General features: G+C 45.4%; 1 protein-coding gene across 1 annotated transcript in view; it reads left to right on the plus strand.

Annotated features, from left to right (window-relative positions):
* Positions 1-21,726, plus strand: part of CUZD1 (CUB and zona pellucida like domains 1) — a 253,994-nt gene that overhangs the window by 143,722 nt on the left and 88,546 nt on the right. Inside the window, exons 4-6 of the mRNA XM_078643992.1 lie at positions 1,418-1,568; positions 6,597-6,799; positions 9,886-10,058. Of these exons, the coding sequence (XP_078500118.1) occupies positions 1,418-1,568; positions 6,597-6,799; positions 9,886-10,058 (527 nt within the window). The remainder of the gene's footprint in view (positions 1-1,417; positions 1,569-6,596; positions 6,800-9,885; positions 10,059-21,726) is intronic.

Genomic DNA, 21,726 nt, shown 5'->3' on the forward strand with positions numbered 1-21,726 from the left:
TTTAGTCGTGGTTGTTTCAAATCTCAACGGTTAAAAGCAACAAAAAAAGCCCCTTAAGTGTTAAATTATTCCGTGTTGAGATTATGCTGATGATATCATTTGGAATCTTAACCCAGTACTTGCCAAGTTTAGGACAAAAGAAAAGCATATGTTTAATATTAGCATTCCTCTTGTGAAAGCCCCAGTAAGAGACAATATGCGTAAGACCATCATTGTAGAGTTTGCTGGGGGGCCACAAGCCTTATGTAGCTTGAAGTAGATTGACTGTGTGATTGAAGCTGATTTGGAGAATGCACAGTTTTTTTTTTCAAACTAGTTTCTGGGAGGGTTTTCGGTTAAGGAAAGGTAAGCAAATTCTGTTGCTAGCATGTAGATGGAGTGTTGTTGTTGGTACTATTAGTGTATTTATAAATGACTGAGGCTTTCAGTGCATTGAATGGGCTCCTCTCTTGAAGGATGGTGGGTATAGCCATTATGTTGTGAATGCATACTAAAGTGCGTTAAGGAGCTCGAGAACTGCAAGTCAGACCAAAAAACTACTTAGGCACATCACCAAAACTGTAATGGAAAGTCAATGACATAATGTATTCATCTTCAAATGCCATAGGCTTGAATGGCATCCCATCCATCCAACAGCAAACTGTGAAAGCTACATGAGAGGTAATGGCTGAAGGAGGATGACCAAAAGCCCACACTGCCTAGATACTTCTTTATGCCCGTTATGATGTATTGATGACATTAGATCTTGCAAGAGACAACTATAGAAAACAAGTGCCATATAGAAATCCAGCATTAGTTATCTGGCAAATTATCTGAAAGCAAAGAAACAGTGATGTAGTTATAACTTGCATATTAATATAAACACAGATATTGTATTGCTGTATGTATTTTTTAAAGGACAAAAACGATTTAAAAATAATATAGGTAAAACAAAAGAGCAGAAAAAACAGGAAGGAAGAACGGGGCTAAAGTAATTTATAAAATTGAATGCACAAAAATCTAGTACCAAAGTTCTGTACTCATCAATAACATTTTGTAAGATGCTATGATAATTCCATGAGGGTTGTAAAGTAGAACATGACAACACTTGATCTACCAACCGCCAGCCACTCACAAGATTTCCCTTTAATAAGGATCTCACTTTTGTCTCATGTGACTACTCCTAATTCCTAGTTTTTAATGTTTGCATAATTCAAGTCATTGATGTATATGTGATGCCGTGAAACAGCCTATAAACATAGCATTTCTAACATGTAGAGATGACTAAACAGAACTTTGCGCCGGGCACTCTGCAGTACCTCTGTTCACACTCGCTTCACCCATGCCATCATTGCTGACATTGACATAGTACCACTGTGACCCTTGCCCTCCGTCCAGCTTCTCGTATTGAATCAGTTTATTCCACTGACTCTTTCAGTCTCGCAGCAGTGTGGAGGAAAGCTGACCGATCCATCGGGAACTTTCACCAGCCCAAACTACCCCGCCTTCCACCCACATTTCACCTTTTGTGTCTGGCACATTGAAGTGAAACCCAAGAAAACGATCCATGTGGTGTTCAGCGAAATTTTGTGAGTAATGCTGTTCCTATGTTTTTCTTCCTATGGGCCTTGAAAATATTACACAAATGTTATTTCAACAGAATTTCTATACAGTTAAGTTGAAAATTTGAATGTGAATCTTCTCTAATGGACAGGATGATGTTTACTTCAAAAATCAAAGCTGGCTTGGCCACACATTGCGTGACTACTAGGATTTAGGGATTTCTCTTTTGTGGTGTTAAGGGTGGGATTGAAGGTGTACAATTTGTCTAAGGCTAGAATGGAACACAGAGTAAAAGATATCCCCTCAGTACCAGCACGAGATCTGCAAGCTCCATACTCAATGGCCATAATTGTATTAAAAATTACAGCAAGGTATTGTTTATTCTATGAATTAGTGACACTCCGATAAAACTTTCATAATAACCTGCAAGATATTTTGCATTTAGGGATTTTGGCACCAGTTTTTAGAAGTTACATTTGAAAGCTAACTATAGTCCAAAGGTTAAAGAAATTGCCCTCGGCAGAAGACATCTGTCGTCTTTAGGGCTCTCGGAACGTATTATACTGTATTCTGGAGAAAAGAAGATTACAGCTTAGACCATACAAACCATACATTCATTCGGCAATACAATTTGACCATAGAGTGTGCCATCCTATGTAAGGTATGAGCTTTTCTTAGGTTACCGGTGGCAATGTTATTGGATCATAAACTCACAACTGTTCTGAACAAGGGAGCCCCAAGTATGTTCTTGCCCAGGAACCCAGAAGTCCTTAGGATGGCAATGGATTTGCCAGCATAGCCGTGCACAGAAAAAAAGTGCAGCAAAGAAAACTACTTCAGCGCTAAACACAATATTGCAGATTTACAAGAGGTGAGGTTCAAGCCATGCCTTCATAGGCACCTGGTTGGAACAGTATTTCTGACAGTCTCCTGGAACTGTAGACGGAGGAGCCCCTGGAACCAACGGAGGAGGGGGAACAACCTTTACAACGAAGGTTTTACAACGCGGTACTGTTACCACCCAACTTTTACAACGCAAGTCGTTACAACGACTTGCGCTGGGGGCGCTCCAGGATAGTAAATAGTTTAATTTACTATCCAACTCCTTCCCTACTATCCACGGGGACTGGAGTTGGAATAGTAAATTAAAATATTTTCTATCCAGCGCCCCCCAACGCAAGTCGTTGTAACGACTTGCGTAGTAACGGCACGCGTTTTAAAAGTACGCGTTGTAACGTCGTACATCCACGGAGGAGTGTATCTTAGGTAGGTTCATAAGTAAAGTATGTTGTGTGATATTGGGAGTTTTTTCATGTCAAGGGCTGGATTACTAGCAGCCTAGACTCTTGCTGTCAAGTGGAGAAATGGTGAGCTCTTCCACTAGAACAGGGGTACTCAAAGTACGGCCCGCGGGCCAGTAGCGGCCCGGCAAGCCTTCCCTGGCGGCCCGCGGAGCTTGAGACACATCGCACCTGTGTGTGCTGTGTGTGTTTTTTTTTTTTACTTCAGCAAACACCTCGCTGAGCAGCAGTGCGAGTCAGAGACACTGCTCTGTGGGGGCCCGGGCGATGCCAGCCACAGTCAAGAGTGGAGCTGCAGGGGCGCTAAGAGGTGAACAAAGCCTCATTAACAAACAAATGGTTTTTTAAAGACGTGTTAAATACTGGGGTGCCCGGGAGGCTGTGTCAGCCAGGCTGACGCACAGGGGAGAGGGGGTGGGGGGTGGGAGGGGGGAGGTGAGAGGACAGCAGGAACTGAGAGCTGGGTGAGGTGGGAGGGCAGCGCAGGGAGTGAGAGCCTGGGTGAGGGAGGTGGAGGGCAGAGCAGGGAGGAGTGAGAGCCCGGGTGAGGGAGGTGGAGGGCAGAGCAGGGAGTGAGAGCCCGGGTGAGGGAGGTGGAGGGCAGAGCAGAGAGTGAGAGCCCGGGTGAGGGAGGTGGAGGGCAGAGGAGTGAGAGCCTGGGTGAGGGAGGTGGAGGGCAGAGCAGGGAGGAGTGAGAGCCCGGGTGAGGGAGGTGGAGGGCAGAGCAGGGAGGAGAGAGAGCCCGGGTGAGGGAGGTGGAGGGCAGAGCAGGGAGTGAGAGCCCGGGTGAGGGAGGTGGAGGGCAGCAGGGAGTGAGAGCCTGGGTGAGGGAGGTGGAGGGCAGCAGGGAGTGAGGCCTGGGTGAGGGAGGTGGAAGGCAGCAGGGAGTGAGAGCCTGGGTGAGGGAGGTGGAGGGCAGAGCAGGGAGTGAGAGCCCGGGTGAGGGAGGTGGAGGGCAGAGCAGGGAGGAGTGAGAGCCCGGGTGAGGGAGGTGGAGGGCAGAGCAGGGAGGAGTGAGAGCCCGGGTGAGGACGGTGGAGGGCAGAGCAGGGAGTGAGAGCCTGGGTGAGGGAGGTGGAGGGCAGCAGGGAGTGAGAGCCTGGGTGAGGGAGGTGGAGGGCAGCAGGGAGTGAGAGCCTGGGTGAGGGAGGTGGAGGGCAGCAGGGAGTGAGAGCCCGGGTGAGGGAGGTAGAGGGCAGAGCAGGGAGTGAGAGCCCGGGTGAGGGAGGTGGAGGGTAGAGCAGGGAGTGAGAGCCCAGGTGAGGGAGGTGGAGGGCAGAGCAGGGAGGAGTGAGAGCCCGGGTGAGAGAGGTGGAGGGCAGAGCAGGGAGGAGTGAGAGCCCGGGTGAGGGAGGTGGAGGGCAAAGGAGGGAGTGAGAGCCTGGGTGAGGGAGGTGGAGGGCAGCAGGGAGTGAGAGCCTGGGTGAGGGAGGTGGAGGGCAGCAGGGAGTGAGAGCCGGGTGAGGTGAGACAGATAGAGATAGAGACAGATAGAGGCAGATAGAGGCAGAGACAGGGACAGACGGAGCTAGATAGGGTCAGAGACAGGGACAGACGGAGACAGACAGCGATAGAGACAGACAGCGATAGAGACAGACAGCGATAGAGACAGACAGAGACAGAGACAGACAGAGACAGAGAGAGAGAGACAGAGAGAGACAGAGGGAGAGAGGGAGACAGACAGGAAGGGATAGAGACAGACTGAGAGAGACAGACAGAGGGAGACAGACAGAGGGAGACAGACAGAGGGAGACAGACAGAGGGAGACAGACAGACAAAGGGAGGGAGACAGACAAAGGGAGGGAGACAGACAAAGGGAGGGAGACAGACAAAGGGAGGGAGACAGACAGAGGGAGACAGACAGAGGGAGACAGACAAAGGGAGGGAGACAGACAGAGGGAGGGAGACAGACAGAGGGAGGGAGACAGACAAAGGGAGGGAGACAGACAGAGGGAGGGAGACAGACAGAGGGAGGGAGACAAACAGAGGGAGGGAGACAGAGGGAGAGAGGGAGACAGACAGAGGGAGACAGAGGGAGAGAGGGAGACAGACAGAGGGAGACAGACAGAGGGAGACAGACAGAGGGAGAGGGAGACAGAGGGAGAGAGGGAGAGAGAGAGACAGACAGAGGGAGGGAGACAGACAAAGGGAGGGAGACAGACAGAGGGAGGGAGACAGACAAAGGGAGGGAGACAGACAAAGGGAGGGAGACAGACAAAGGGAGGGAGACAGACAAAGGGAGGGAGACAGACAGAGGGAGGGAGACAGACAAAGGGAGGGAGACAGACAGAGGGAGGGAGACAGAGGGAGGGATGGAGACAGAGAGGGAGACAGAGGGAGACAGACAGAGGGAGGGAGACAGAGAGAGGGAGGGAGACAGAAAGACAGATGAAGGGAGGGAGACAGAGGGAGGGAGGGAGACAGAGGGAGGGAGACAGAGGGAGGCAGAGTGATAGAGGGAGACAGACAGAGGGAGATAGACAGAGGGAGGGAGACAGAGGGACAGAGGGAGGGAGACAGAGGGAGACAGACAGAGGGAGACAGACAGACAGACAGAGACAGACAGACAGAGGGAGGGATACAGACAGAGGGAGTGTGACAGAAAGACAGAGGGAGACAGACAGAGGGAGGGAGGGAGACAGAGGGAGGGAGGGAGACAGAGGGAGGGAGGGAGGGAGACTAACAGAGGGCAGACGGAGGGATGGAGACAGAGGGAGATGGACAGTGGGACACAGAGGGAGACAGATGGAGGGAGACGGACAGAGGGAAGGAAAGAGAGGGAGGGAGACAGAGAGAAAAAGAGAGGTAAGACAGAGAGACAGAGGGAGAGAGAGATAGGAGGGAGGGAGAGATAGGGAGAGATAGGGAGAGAGAGAGAGAGAGAGAGAGAGAGAGAGAGAGAGAGAGAGAAAGAGAGATGTGTGTGTATGCTGGTCTGTTGGCTCAGTGGATGAACGCGTCAGCTGCAGGTGCCTGTGTCCAACTTCATGGTCACAGTTTTTTTCTTTCTAGCCCCGCCCCCTCCCCCAGTGACCCCGCCCCCACCGGTGCGGCCCTCGGCCACAAACCACACTGTAAATTTGGCCCCCGAGAGAAAGTTTGTGAGTACCCATGCACTAGAACATAGCAAACGGACCAAGACTGGCTGAGATGTTTGTCACAAAAGTAGTTATCATCAACATACTATCTGCCTCTTAAACTTAGAACACCCCGAAATCTGCTTCGCATATTTGGTTTGGTATGACATCTGTCCTTCATTAAGAGCTTAACCCTACAGGAATTATGGGAATTTGATTACAAGTGTGTTTGTTCCTTCTTTGAGAAGTAGAAAATGTAGTAATGGATGGAATGTTTGAATTAAGTCACTAACAAAATTACCCTGGACGCACTCAAGGCCATTGCTTTTTTGGTCAATTGTGTGAGCACATTCAGGGACCAACCATATTCAAATTAGTCTTGTCCATGCCCCAAAAGAGACAGTCCAGCCCGACCTGCAAGGTCAGGTCTGTGCAGGAATACATCCAACCACAAACATGTTTCAACCTTATTGGAATTAATCAGTGAGGTGTAGCTTCACTCTTACATCATAGGAAGCTTTTTGCCAGCTCCTAGGGACACTGGTCACAGTAAAGAATATTAACTTCATCTTGGGGTGATGTAGAGTTTAGGCCAGTCCCTTCGGATTCCCAGGATAAACTATCTACATTTGTATACTATTATCTAACTATATGTTCTTCTCTTCCATGTGCTCAGCCTGGAGATTGACCCCACGTGCCGCTTTGATTTTCTGGCCTTGTACGACGGCCCCAACACCAGTTCCCCTCTAATAGAAGAAGTGTGTGGCCGCACAAAACGCCAGTATGACTCCTCCTCTAACTCTCTAACCGTGTTACTGAGTGCTGACTATGCCAACTCCTACAGAGGCTTTTCTGCTACATACACTGCAGAGAGTAACAGTAAGTATGAAGCATTCCACTGAAGAGCGGTAAGCTTTGCATCTATAGCCATAAGCGCCCCTTATCCTTTGTCCATCCTGTCCATTTCTGATATTTAATATTCAGGCACTGGGGGGTAAAACGAAGGAGTTTGAAAATAGATTGAAATGTTTACAGCCGCATGCACTGAAAGACTTGTTGGAAATCAAAAGTAAGACTGTAGGAGGCCACTTCGAAACTCAGCAGCTGTAAATAATCAGACTTTCGCATTACATGGTACAATATTAACCAGAACCAATGAAAGCATGAACCAAAATCATGTCTCCTTTTTGAGGGCAGTCCCAGAAAACCGAAGTCAAACCACTTTACTTAGGCAACCATGCGTTAACCAACATCCTCTACATCACCCCCCACCTGGCGGACTGGATTGAACTAGCCATTCATTTGCCCATCTCTGCTATAAACACTTTGAACTCGATGGACCAATCACTTTGGCAGCTTGCAAGGCGTTCGCCTGGTCGATATTAGGCTGTCCTCGCCTAGTTCCATTACCTAAGAGCCATGAGACGCATTCCCAGAGCAAAGTTCTCTCATTTATATTATTGCGACACGTCTAGTGACTTCACATCCCAACATGCACCTCTGAGATGAGCTTTTACTGTCTGTTTTCTTGTGAACATTGAGAATCCTTCCCATCCACAGCAAATCATCAAACTTTCTTTTGACTACCAAGCAACACCGCCACTTTATCATTTTACACTGATTATATATTTATCGCTATTAATTTAGTTCTGGCTTTAGTCAACGGCGTTGTCAAGCATCTCCCCTCCATGTCTTCCCGAGGTGGTGTCTGTGGACTGAAGCATTTGCTTCAGGTACAGTTGTTATTTTTCACATATCCACACGAGGCTCAGATGCTTGTAGGAAGTGAAAGTTCAGTTATTCTACAAAAAAATTCCTTTAACCTTTTGGTGCTGTGAAAACCGTCCTTTCTAGAGACTCTAACCACATCCCACGGTTATGGCAAATATGTCATTACCTTTCACCTCTGTGTCCCATCTGTCTAGAAAAGATCCTAGAGCCGGATTCACAAAGGAGGTCATAAATCTGCGCTCACACATTTACACTTGCACCCCGATTTTATGGAATTCCAAAACATTTCCAGGAGTGCGCTTGAGAAGTTCAACCTCAGGTTTCCATATATATTCCCGGTAAGGTCGTACGACATTCCCTGTGGGAACCTATTTCTGCTGTGTGAAGTTCTCCATAGTGAAAATCTGAGCACGGAGGGAATAGGATTTCTTGGGCAAACGCGCATTTATTTTCCCCACAGGAAAAACTTTTTTCACATGGAGAAACCTCTTTCCATAGACCCGCATCGAATCTGGGAATGATCCGCTTCTTTTAACCTCTAAACACTCTGCAAGGGAGTTACGCCAGCCCTTGGCATTCCTGGCCGACGTGTGTTAGGTAAATATGATTGCAAACACATGATTGCGACCGAATATAGCTGTGTGAATAGGCCTCAGTCAGTATTTGAAACCAGGCCCATGTTAATGTACTCGTCGGTAGCTTAAACTAAGTGTGTTCCATTACATCATTCTCTCACTCAACCTATGAAGGAGAAGCAGTTAAACAAGCCTACTGCTAGATGTTCAAAATGCTACCGGCTAATGATTCTCGTAAAGATGTATGTGGCATTTAATCTTTCTGTTTCTTCTCTCTACGGGTGCCCTCTTCGGTAGTGGACAGCTAGAGGCATACAACCACAGTTTGAACCAACAAAAAAGAAGAGGGAAAATAACACAGAGCCTGAATTTAGTTAAGTCTAGGAATGGGAAATAGCCTGCAAAGCGATGGGTTGGCTGCAGTGACCCTTGTGACAGAACATATATACGAGACATGGTTTTGATTGGGGAAGTAAAAGGTACAGGACTTTAGGGTTATACACAATCTCTGCAAAGGGGGAGCTGTCTTGAGCCTTGTTGTATCCTGAGGATGTTTAGGTTGTTAACATAGTATAGATAATGATCTTAAAACTGCAACGTTAAGATCCCTAGGAAAGCTGTGAGAAGAACAGAATACAATGCGAACTTGATAGGAATATGAAGGATAATAAGTTCACTGAATGTATTTAATTGTTGGAATAAGTCTTACTATCATCCTTGGGTATCGATGCCTTATGCACGTGTATCAAGTAGCTGGTAGCATTTAGCATTGAATCCTGTATCTCTGTTAAAAATGACAATAAACAGATCCAAGAAAAAAGAAGAGGAAATTAACATGCCTCTCTCTGCTCTCCATAGGAGAGGAAAGCTCTGGTGTGTGCTTTTCTCACTCTCGTTTCTGCGCTCTCTTTCACTCTCACTGTGTCTTATGAGTAAAATTCTGCTCTTTTTTATGACGTTTTTTTACTTTTGGTATCTTTTAACAGTTATTTTTTTCTATTTTTTCCACTCATCACTTCAGCGAATTCCTGACTTATTTATTTCATTCCCTTTCCTCCCCCTTATATGACATTTAAATTTCTTCAACTCTTCCGCTTATTAAAGCCTTCAATTCCCCTCTATCCCGGCTGTATTCCTTCCATTTAGGTGTATTATTTTTTTATCAGCTTTCCCCCCTCTAACTATCTTTGCCTGTTCACTTTATTCACCCATTTGCTTACTTACCATATCGTTTTTTGTTCAATTTTTCGTTCCGCTTTTTCTACCTCTTATGCCATTGTTTTCCTACCGTGTGACCCAACTTATACTTTCTGTCCTCCTCTTTCCTTATTACTTCTCTCTTTCCTCCCCTTTACTGTTATCCCTTCCATTTCCCCTTTCTTCTCTTCGACTTTCCACCCTGTTTCCTCTATCCTTTTTCGTTTAGCCTTTAATTCTTGTCCTCCCCAAATCCCCTCATATTTTCCACCTCTTCTTGATCTAAATGACTTGCACCACCTAGCCATTTGTTTTCAAATTTCTCAGTCGTGAGCAGTGTTTCAAGTAAAGACCTCGGATGCGCTGTGTGTGAGTGTGAATGTTGGGGGCGGGTACTTCAAGGTACATCTTCCGACGTCTGGAAAATAACCTACAGCCCCTGCATTCTCTCCCTGGCTATAGTCACTCTGACATGTGCACCTGATATCATGACCGTGGTCATCAAACAGTCGTATCTGCAGTGGCTCGGCTACACTGAAAAGGACCTGAGCCTACTCGATCCAACCTGTGGGACCAACACATCAAACCCGGTGGAGTTCAACATCCCATTCAACAGCTGTGGTACCTTGAAACAGGTAAGAGCTGGACACACAACAGCCAAATCAAGGAAAACGCTGAGAGGGTAGTTTTGATAGGGGCCTGGTCATGCAGACCCAGCTAGCCGGGGCCAATCATGGTATTAATGCCCACCGCAAATAGTCAGAGGGAGCTAGCTAATCCATTTGTTCACATCTTTGATACAGCTGCAGTGCTGCTTCAGGGCTCAGTTAATTCAAGAATGCCCAATGCTTCCTATCTAGGTTCGCCAGGAAGCCAAATCTTTCGTTTAGCAATCTGAAATTACATAAAACAGAAAGGCAAAACTTATTCGTACAAGAGCAAAGAAACAACCATTAAGAATATGTGGAATTTTTATTTTTCCTCCCAAACTAAAGGTGCCTCCAGGTGAGAACGTCAATAAAAATCATAATTAAATCAATGAAACTGTTTTCTGACAAACCTTTATTTATGAAATCTATGAACAGAATACATCACATTAAAAAAGAGGTATGAATTTTGTTAAACATAACAAAAAGTGGAAAAAATAAGCTGGCATATGAACATCCTCAGAAAACTACAGAGGAAGAAATTAACCAATTTGATCCTTGGTGTAATCAAATTAAGTGTGAAACATGTTTTTAACGTAATGCCACCAAATCTTTGCTATGTATTCTAAAACTGGAACACAAAAAGTTAGCTTGGCTACCAGCAATACTGCAAAACATATAACACTAATCCCCGGTACAAATGACAGAGATAAGTATCTATTTCATTACCTGGAATCTGGCTGGAATTGAAAGACACTTAAGGGGGTCCATTAGGGTTCAGTGACTGTGGGTTATCTGCCTTAAACCACCGTCGGTCCCACATTCACCACAGTTGCGGTCCCCACCACCCCATTCAGTTAAGATGGAAGAACCACACTGTTTCTGACAATGAAGCCCCAGCCAGTTTAACCGTGGAACAGGGTTAGCTAGCCAACGATTTTCTCACAGATCTCTCAACTTTGGCAAATAAGAAGCACCACCCTGGTTAACGAGAGGATTTGATGTCAATTTTTCATGCCTGGGGCAATCGTGGCCAGAAGAAAATAATCAATGACCCACCCACTCGCTGGGTGAAAATTCTTGGTGCCATAGCTAGCTTGTTTCTATGCAACAACTGACTTTGCTGTCATGACATGGCAGCCCACCCAGCATTACATTTGTGTCATCATACGTGCTCCTATTGACCGTTTGGAGACACTTTTGCTGAAATTACAAAAACAGTAGTCCCCTGCATGCAACGGTCCGCACAGGAAAAGAATGTTGAGCTCCAGAAGGTTCATGCCGTGCAAAGTTTATTTAGCTTGACACGTTTCAACCAGAACGGTGTTTGTCAAAAGCCATAAATATGATTGGTGTGAGTGTAACCTATAAACCCCACGTCATCATAACAAGAAAAGACATACTTCATTCATTTAGTACTATGTACTTAAATGCATGATGTAATTCAAGCAAGGTAATTCACTTTTCATAAACGTAAAATATAAAGCAAAAATATCAAACATATTTATACCCTACTACGAGAACGCAAATTAGGTTTTTGCAGATATGAAAATGCCCAGAACAGGTAATCTTCCAAGTACACCCAGCCGCAAAATCACACCCAGTGGCATGGCGCGTATTGGGTCACATTAGTGACGTTGACTGCAACACATAATAAAAAGGCAGAAAACTGCCTCACTAGTAAATATCAATATGTGTAACCAAATATAGCATAGCATTCCACAGGGCACAAGTCCTAAAAAAGAAGTGCGGGGACGCTCCAAGTTAGGTGGCGTCACCGGAAGTGACATCACAACAGACAACAGGAAGTGATGTCAGGAAAGGTAGTCCCCTCTTATTACAGGGAGTCCTCGTGAGACCCTGCTGCCGCCCCAGTTTCCCAGGGATCCCCTGTAGTGCTGTCAGCCTTTTATGGAGGAAAGACATTTACAAGACTCTGGCAGAAGGCTTGCACGCACTTATTTCCAATTTCAAGAGTTCAACTTGTTCAAAATTCCACAGCCAGAATGTTATCTGGAACCCTGAAACAAAAATCCATCTCTCACGTTATTCGACGTTATCATTGGCTTCCTGTGAGAAACCGCATAAAGTTTAAGGCTCTGTGCATTGCCTATAAGGCATCTCGCAAATCTGGACCTCTCTTCCTCAACAATGCCTTAGAAGCACATGCTCCCTCTAGAGACCTCTGTTCCTCTACGGCAAATCTCCTCATGGTTCCCCGTACAAGAACTGTTTCTTGGGGTGATAGGCGTTTTACCGTGGCCATGGCAAAACTCTGGAACACTCTTCCAGCTGAGATTAGACCCAGCCAGTCTCTATTGGTCTTTGGAAGAAAGACAAAAACCTGGTAATTCAACCAGTAGCTCCCTGCTATATGGCACAAGTCCACGGTCCTCAGCGCCGAGACACCCATGGGTATTTGCGTGCTTGATATATCTCAAAAATAAATAAATAAATAAATGTAGGAATTTGTCCCCTAAACTTATTTTAAATAATTGTTTTGCTGCATCAGTAAATAAATCTTACGCTCCGATTTACACCAAAAGTGGAGTGGGTTGACATGAGGAAACTTTACAAGTAATCCGCCCGATACCGGGGTGCTAGGGCTGATTCGGGCCAGGGGGACAGCTGACAGTGCGGCGCAGGCCCTTGAAATGTGTGGGACACACAGGTGGGTTCTCTCTTGGAGACAACAGGAGACTGAGTGTTTATTTGTGTGAGAGGAGTCCCCGCTGTCAGTAGCCCTCGGGCAATGTATCGCCATTGTTTATCTTCAAACTAGCCTTAATCTAACCAAGTAAACATGTTAGGCCAGCAACAGAGAGCCAGCAACAGTTGTATTGTGACTTTAATTTTACCAAGAGAGGTACATATTGCTTTAAGAGAGCAGCTGGCATGAGTTACATGTTGCATAACAGTGGCTGACGGATCAGGTGTCAACGCGCTCCTGCCCAGGTTCAACATAACAAAGGTTACAAGGCGATGGGGGCAGGGTCGCTCTGAACGCACGCTACACAAGACTGACAGCCAGCCCTGTACTTGGGAGATGACGGGGCGGCCGTGCGGGGCAGTAACGCCATCATTGAAAGTCTAGCTTTTGGGTAGGGGGGGAACGACGTCCACCCGGTTGAATAAGTGGGGGGACGCCGTCCACCCGCGTGGTACCCCGACTCGACCACTGGCATTCCAAATGTAAACGGGTAACAAGCAAATATAAAGTGCCAATGCCTCGGACTGCTCGTGCCAAGGATATTAATAAATCAAGACATGCTTGTTGCATGAACAGTTGTCATTTGAATTTTCATAACATTAATAAATGAAAGTGCTATCGCCCAGTGGCTGGCAACAAATAATTCTAAATATATTCCCCACATATTAGAATATGGAAAAATACAAAATGAAAAACACAATAGCCCAGTGGCTGTGAAATACGTACATATGGTCAGACAACAATATATACAAGCCTGAAACAACACCACTATGCATTAAATATTACAGATAATGCATAAAAAAGACAATACAAAACACAAAGGTGAAAAAGGCGAAAATATAACACTACAAAACATGCAAATAAAACTATTAGAAGTAAGTGGCAAATTGCCTGGATATTATACAATTTAAAGTATTGTTTGCTGAGTGTAAATGAACATTATCAAGAAAAGCAAAGAGAACTACTAGAATAAATATACACAAAAACGTAGCCCAAATGGACATAAAGCTCCTCATCTTGGTTGAGCCCCCCACGGGAGTCTGCAGTTGAGTCTGATAAAGTACTTGGACTCATGCTGGTTATGGAAGTCCATTTGCACGGAGTAGAATCAAACCTTGAGTAGGCTCAGTCCCCCCTTCCTTTATTTCTTCCGTTAATATCCTTGAGTAGGTGATTCTACTCCGTGCAAATGGACTTCCATAACCAGCATGCGTAGCGTGCAACTAGAAGCCCACACCCACTTAGGGCGGTATATATTCATTAACTGACATGAATCACTAGCATGGAGATATCATTCCCCCCCACCCATCCATGATTACGGGGCGTTCTGCCTCGAAACGCGTCGGATTTTCACTTTTAACAAAGGAAGACAGAAGGCATGAAACAGCGAGGCACACACAGCCTGATGGCACGAGAGAGCGTCGTGTGCCTTTCCAAGCTCAAGGGCTATTTGCTTCAACAAATAAATATAATCATATATATATATATACATATATATATATATATATATATATATATATATATATATATATATATTTATATATATATGTATATATATATGTGTGTGTGTGTATATATATGTGTGTGTGTATATATATATATATATATATATATATATATATATATGTGTGTGTGTATATATATATTCACTGAAAAAACCATAGGTTATAGACCATATATAGTTAGGAATTAGCATTTAAAAAACCTTATTTTACTCACACAAAACCATTGAAATTCCATATATAGTTAGTTGCACTAACTATATATCGCGCACCTGCAATCCACTGCTGATCATGTCACATATTACATCATTCATGACATGGTCAGTGACATCACTGATGACATCACTGATGACATCTCAAATGACATCACTGATGACATCACTGATGACAACATCCAGTGACTGTATGTTTCTGTAAAGTTAAAATATATCTTACATATTGAAGAATGAGTGGATGTATAAGTGTCTGGATGAAGGATTTAGTAGGTGCGTGACTGACTGTATGAGTGAGTGATTAAATGTGTCTCACTGAATGCATGGGTTAGTGACTAAACTGTCTTAATTTGTGCATCATTATGTCTGTTGTTCTGTAAACTGCTGCATGTGTTGATCATTAGCTATACGAGAGGCTATATGTGTTATTAATTGCTTGCCCAAGTATTTCTATGGGAGATTGAGTTTGTGTGGGGGTGGCTGGAAGGTGTGTGACTCTATGCATAGATGTGTGAACAGTTTATTCACTAGGTGTATGAGTTCAAGAGTGCATGTGGAAACAGCTACATGGGCAGTTGACTGTGTGCATGAGTGTATTGATGAGTGAATGGATATCTCAATGCTACATGTCATAGTAAGTACATATGTAAAACACAGTACATGTGAGAGTTGGCATATATAAATAACTGTGCATGAGAGCCACCGAATGAGTGAGTGGTTGTATCGATCATTGTGAACTTGTATCAGGGATTGTATAAGAGAGTAAATATGTGTTAGTATATGTTTCAATAAGTAAGGTGTGTTTAACTGTATAGTTGAAGAAATGGAGATGAGATTGTTTCTTTGCATGACTGACTGGGTGTGTGAGTAACTCCATGGATGAGTGGAAGTGTGTGAGTGTCTGTATACACTGAGTGTATCTAAGGTTATATTAGAGTCTGAAGAGGTTTATCGTATTAGCACAAGAATGATGTCAAATGAGATGTCATCAGTGATGTCATCAGTGATGTCATTTGAGATGTCATCAGTGATGTCATCAGTGATGTCACTGACCATGTCATGAATGATGTAATATGTGACATGATCAGCAGTGGATTGCAGGTGCGCGATATATAGTTAGTGCAACTAACTATATATGGAATTTCAATGGTTTTTTGTGAGTAAAATAAGGTTTTTTAAATGCTAATTCCTAACTATATATGGTCTATAACCTATGGTTTTTTCAGTGAATTTTCAAGGTTTTGTAAATGCTAATTCCTAACTATATATGGTCTATAACCTATGGTTTTTTCAGTGAATTTCAATGGTTTTTTAATAGCAAATATCATAAGCTGTCGAATGTCAAGTACGTGGTAAGTGAAAACATTTTCGTGTTTATGCACACTGATCTGCTTTGAATGGTGCCCCCCCCCTCATTTCTATTAGGAGTACTCTCTCTTTGCAGATAGTGAAAGGTAGTTAACGCAGGTCTTTGCCCCCATTGTAATCCGTCGTGCCTGCTTCTCTCTCCATTTGATTGATTGTTATCCAAGTATTTACTGTTTTAGAATTAGTTCTCTTTGGTTCATTCTCTATTTACAAACAAACACAGAGTCGCAATACTCTGCTTAGTCTTTGCAGATAACGAAAAATCGTGTAAAAAAAAAAGAAAAGGAATCGAGCAAAATCAGTAGGCCACTAATGGGATCTCTTTTTGACCTCGCTAAAATAGAAACATTAGGAACAACCCCTCATGACAAATACAAAACTAGTGAGATGAACTGAACTCCACACAATGATGGCTGCAAAACAGCTCGGCTCCGCCACCCACCCCGCCCAAAATAACGATAAAGAACGGCTGCCATGATTGGTTGCGGAATGACCACGACGGAGCTACGAAATGGTGCTGCTCTCATGCTAACCCCAGCTTCAGTCTGAAACATCCAGAAACACTGTAGACTACCAATTCGATCAGTTCCGGTAGCGCCCCAATGTAACCCGGTAGAGAAGAACTAGCTCTCCCCTCTTTGACTGATGGTTCTTGTTGCCTGTCCCTTCTGTTGTCATTTAACAGAACTATTTAGCCTGCTGAAAGGGGTTGTGTTCCGACCGCTGGTTGGTGGAGACATTTTGACTATATTCTGTACCTGCGTTGTCGCGTAATGCGTCATATGACGCGCCGCGTTAGCGCATCCGGAAGTCATCCGGGGCGCGCAGCGCGTAACGTAAGCATAACAAGTCATGTGACTTGTTAATAAAACTTTTCATTGGTTCATTTTACTTTTCTTATTGTAATGATGAAAGGCTTGGTCATATGACCTAAAAATTACGCTTTTCATTACTTCCGAACATTATTTTTTCTTAAATATATGTTATAATGTTCCAGGCTAATGTACTTTCCCGGAAATTTTACAACTGTCCTGCAAGTAAAATATATTCTTTTTTCGAGAAAAAGAGCGTTTCTTCGTCCCATGACGGAGCCGTTGAGCAAAAGAGGGTCGACCTGCTGTCTTAGTCGCCGATACGCCTGAATATGAGATTCTTATCGATCACTTTATGTTGCAGGAATAGAAAACACAACAGCCCTTGACCATTTATCTTTACTGCGTTCCTTCGTATTATACCTTTTACCCTTCATGTAATTGGTCTGCTTTATTTCACTTGCCTTTTAATGATTCTAAAACAGTCACTATTATTAAAAACTTTACCAATGTATATACTACTACCATGTTTTCTTTTAAAAACCTTTATTGAGAAAATTTCATTATACAAATACGAGCCTATAACCACGTGGGCCTGCCACAGAGCAAACTGTAATCGTATATGATGAATAGACATTTACACTGTAGAGGAACGTAACGGGCGGGCCATTAGGTTGCAAGAACTAAGGTGTCTAACAGTTACGGAATCGGTGGACGTACATTTTATAATTAAAATACGACAGGGCCAGTTACAATAAAATTATCTAGATATACATTTGCGGGCAAGTACCATGGGTGACGTTAATTCGAACTTTCAACAGTACAGTAATCAATAACACATCAGAACTTAATATCAATAGGGATGTCGAAATATTCAATCAATTCTCGTCCCCGCCCGCCATGTGCTTCAAAACTGCATACGTATCTCGTGATTTCAAGGTTCTGCAACCAGTACACAACAAGGAGTTACGAGTCCCATTTATTCTGGCGCCATTTTGGGCGAGGACGGGCAGGTCCAGGATATAGTCAAAATGTCTCTACCAACCATCGACTATGATGATGTTCATATGCTGTATTTATTAGAGTAACACTCATCTGTCCACATGAAATTAATTTGCCACAATCTAAACATGTCATTTTAATCTTTCCAAAGTTCTTCTAAATATTTGGGACCGTTTCCCTTGCCTCTGAAGCTCTCAGTGCCACTTCTTTGATGAATGTACTAGCAGGTCAGGGGTTCTCCTCCAAATCTCTCTTTTATGCAGCACTATAATTAATTGGTGCCACCTCTCCATATGACGATGCATGGTATAGTTACCACAACTATATTTTTTTTCGGTTCCTCTGGAGAGTTCATCGTGGCAGATGAAGCGTGTAACGTACCGGGCATTTACCTTTTTTTGCATGTACAGGAAAGGAAAAAAAAATCGAGCGTCCGAGTTCTAAGGTGTCCCAGGGCCATTTTGGTGGACCAGGCCCAAATCCAAAGAACAGCCATCTCACAGGCTAATGGGGCGACCCACGCCGAGTTTCAGCATTGTAGGATGACCACACAAGTACAGCAACTTGCTAGACATCACCTCGGTGCCATCCGGATCTCGGCGCCCCACTGCAGATGAAGTGCCTCTCAACTATGAAACCACCACGGTGACATCCGGATCTTGGCGCGTTGTGCTGCCTTCGGCCTATTCGCACATCGGTCCGCTACTGACGCCATCTCACAGGCTAATGGGGCGACCCACGCCGAGTTTCAGCATTGTAGGATGACCACACCAGTACAGCAACTTGCTAGACATCACCTCGGTGCCATCCGGATCTCGGCGCCCCACTGCAGATGAAGTGCCTCTCAACTATGAAACCACCACGGTGACATCCGGATCTTGGCGCGTTGTGCTGCCTTCGGCCTATTCGCACATCGGTCCGCTACTGACGCCATCTCACAGGCTAATGGGGCGACCCACGCCGAGTTTCAGCATTGTAGGATGACCACACCAGTACAGCAACTTGCTAGACATCACCTCGGTGCCATCCGGATCTCGGCGCCCCACTGCAGATGAAGTGCCTCTCAACTATGAAACCACCACGGTGACATCCGGATCTTGGCGCGTTGTGCTGCCTTCGGCCTATTCGCACATCGGTCCGCTACTGACGCCATCTCACAGGCTAATGGGGCGACCCACGCCGAGTTTCAGCATTGTAGGATGACCACACCAACTTGCTAGACATCACCTCAGTGCCATCCGAATCTTGGCATCTCAACGCCTAGTGGTATCTTCCATACAAAAAATATTGTTACGCTGCCTTTGGCCCCATTCGCACATCAGTCCGCAACTTAGACATCACCTCGGTGCCATCCGGATCTTGGCATCTCAGCGCCTTGTGGTGTCAGTCAGAAAATATTGTTGTGCTGCCTTCGGCCTATTCGCACATCGGTCCGCTACTGACGCCATCTCACAGGCCAACGGGGCGCCCCACGCCGACTTTCAACATTGTAGGATGGCCACAGAAGTGCGACAACTTACTAGACACCACCTCGGTGCCATCCGGATCTTGGCGCGTTGTGCTGCCTTCGGCCTATTCGCACATCGGTCCGCTACTGACGCAAACTCACAGGCCAACGGGGCGCCCCACGCCGACTTTCAGCATTGTAGGATGGCCACACCAGTGCGGCAACTTGCTACACACCACCTCGGTGCCATCCGGATCTTGGCGCGTAGTGAAGCTGCAGCAGCTGCAAATAAGCTTCAGACAGTGTTACAACCGCTGCTCAGAACTCTCAACTATGACACCACCTCGGTGCCATCCGGATCTTGGCGCGTTGTATTGCCTTCGGCCTATTCGCACATCGGTCCGCTACTGACGCCGCCTCACGTGCCAACGTATTTTCTCCGCATTTTATACCCTATGCCGCATAACAGGTCATGTGACTTGTTTATAAAACTTTTCATTGGTTCATTTTACTTTTGGTTTCCTAATGATGGAAGGCTTGATCATATGACCTAAAAACAACACTTTTCATTGGATGAAAACTTTTTTTTTCCCCCAAACGATGAAAGCCCCACCTTGTTTCTGGATGTTTCAGACTAAACTGGCGTCAGCATGAGAGCACCACCATCTCGTAGCTCCGTCGTGGTCATTCCGCGAGCAATCATGGCAGCCGCTCCCCACCAGAAGCCTGCAGGAGTCGGGGCCCCCAAAACTTTTGATGAATTCTCAAGGCGGAGGGGACGCTTTCGAGAATGGGGTCCAAGACCTAGCAGACAAGCGTCCGATTTCCAAGGTGTCCCAGGGCCATTTCAGTGGACCACGCCCAAAAAGGAAAGAGCCTGCCGCCATTTTGAGAGTCCTGTGGCAGCCGCCTATCGCTGCACCGCAAGAGTGGGCGCAACTCAGCTGAATGGCGGATTTTGACACAGTGGACCAAAAGCGGACGGAATGGCAACTGAAACGGTAAAGGGGCGCCCCACTAAAACAGATGAGACTCCACCTGGAGAGGCCCGTTCACGCCGCCTCCCCCGGGGCGCTCCACGCCGTTATTCGGAGCAGCATTGTAGGATACCAAAACCAGTGCGGCAACTTACTGGACATCACCTTGGTGCCATCGTTCTGCTGCCTTGGAACTATTCGCACAACAGTTTGCTACTGATGACCCACCCCCCGCGACGCCCCACGCCGTTATTTGCTGGGTGGCAACTTACTAGACATCACTTTCGTGTCATCTAGATTTCGGCGCGTTCTGCTGCCTTGGAACTATTCGCACAACAGTTTGCTACTGATGACCCACCCCCCACGACGCCCCACGCCGGAAATCTGGACGTTGTGCTGCGTTGGGACTATTCGCACAGCCGACCGCTACTTCGTTGTTTTTCTCTAAAAATGTTTATATGTTATTACTATTTTTGTTTTCTTGTATATATTTATAAATTATTAAAGTTTTATAATCTTACTACTTTGTCGGAGTGCTATATATTTTTAATGTGACACATAATTGTAAAAACTTTGATGTACAAAGAGTCATCCCTGGAATCTTCCGCTTCACGCTCGGTCCCCTCCCCAATCACAATACAGGATGGTTTTCAGATAATAGCAACGCTTCTGCTGTGACGGATCTCATCGAGTATGGGCCTTGATCTACTATAACTCCTTTGAAGAGGGGTGATTCTTTACAGCTGTGGCCATAAACTACATCTGCAGGGCTAGCTGATAGCCTAGGACCGGCCTGGACAATCGGACACAGAGGAAAAGGAGTGTCAGAGGGTGCGGTAGTGAATAGGGCGAAAGGGAGGTGTCGGGCGGGCACAGGGTGTGATTCTCAGGGAAGAGCAGCGCAGATGGGGGGAGGTTTATTACCCATGCATAAGACAGAGAGCGGGGGTGACCACTGCCTGGGTGAGATGCTTGCGAGGGTGGGGAGCCATGCTAAGGATCGACAGCGTGCACAGAGTGGGTCTGGTCAAGGCATCTAAAATGGCTGCCGTGCACGACAAAAGTGTGGCATTTGAAAAAAGACAAGATGGCGCACACAATGTTTTTCAACAATTCCTGATTTCCTTCGAATCGAACGTTAACAGACGTTGGGGCATATTACCAAAGTTAAGCGATATTTATCCCTAACGATGCATTGCAAAGATTTTTTTACCGTCAGAAATTATCGCAGATAAACCTTGCTATTATCAAGGTTTATCGCAAATACGATAAAAAACGAGCGCAATGCATTAATATCGCTGAAAACTCCGCGATATTCATGCATTACCGAGCTAATGCTCTTAGCCATGTTATCCACCTCCCATTGGATAACATGGCTAAGAACTGCTCAGGGCAGCTGTTACTTTTTGGAGATATTCGCGCTTATCTCGAATATTTCCAAAAGTTGATAATAGGAGATAGCGATGTTAGCGACTGTTTCCAGTCGCTAACATCTTGGCATGCCCACTTTGCATGTCATTAGTGATAAATATCACTCACATGCAAAGTGGGACCCAAGATGGTCGCTATCTCCTACTAGCCGTCGCTAACTGGTGTTAGCAACAGCTAGGTAATACAGATATAATT

The sequence above is a fragment of the Lissotriton helveticus genome, chromosome 5_1 (genome assembly GCF_964261635.1).
Source record: "Lissotriton helveticus chromosome 5_1, aLisHel1.1, whole genome shotgun sequence".
In the NCBI taxonomy this organism is placed as follows: Eukaryota; Metazoa; Chordata; class Amphibia; order Caudata; family Salamandridae; genus Lissotriton; species Lissotriton helveticus.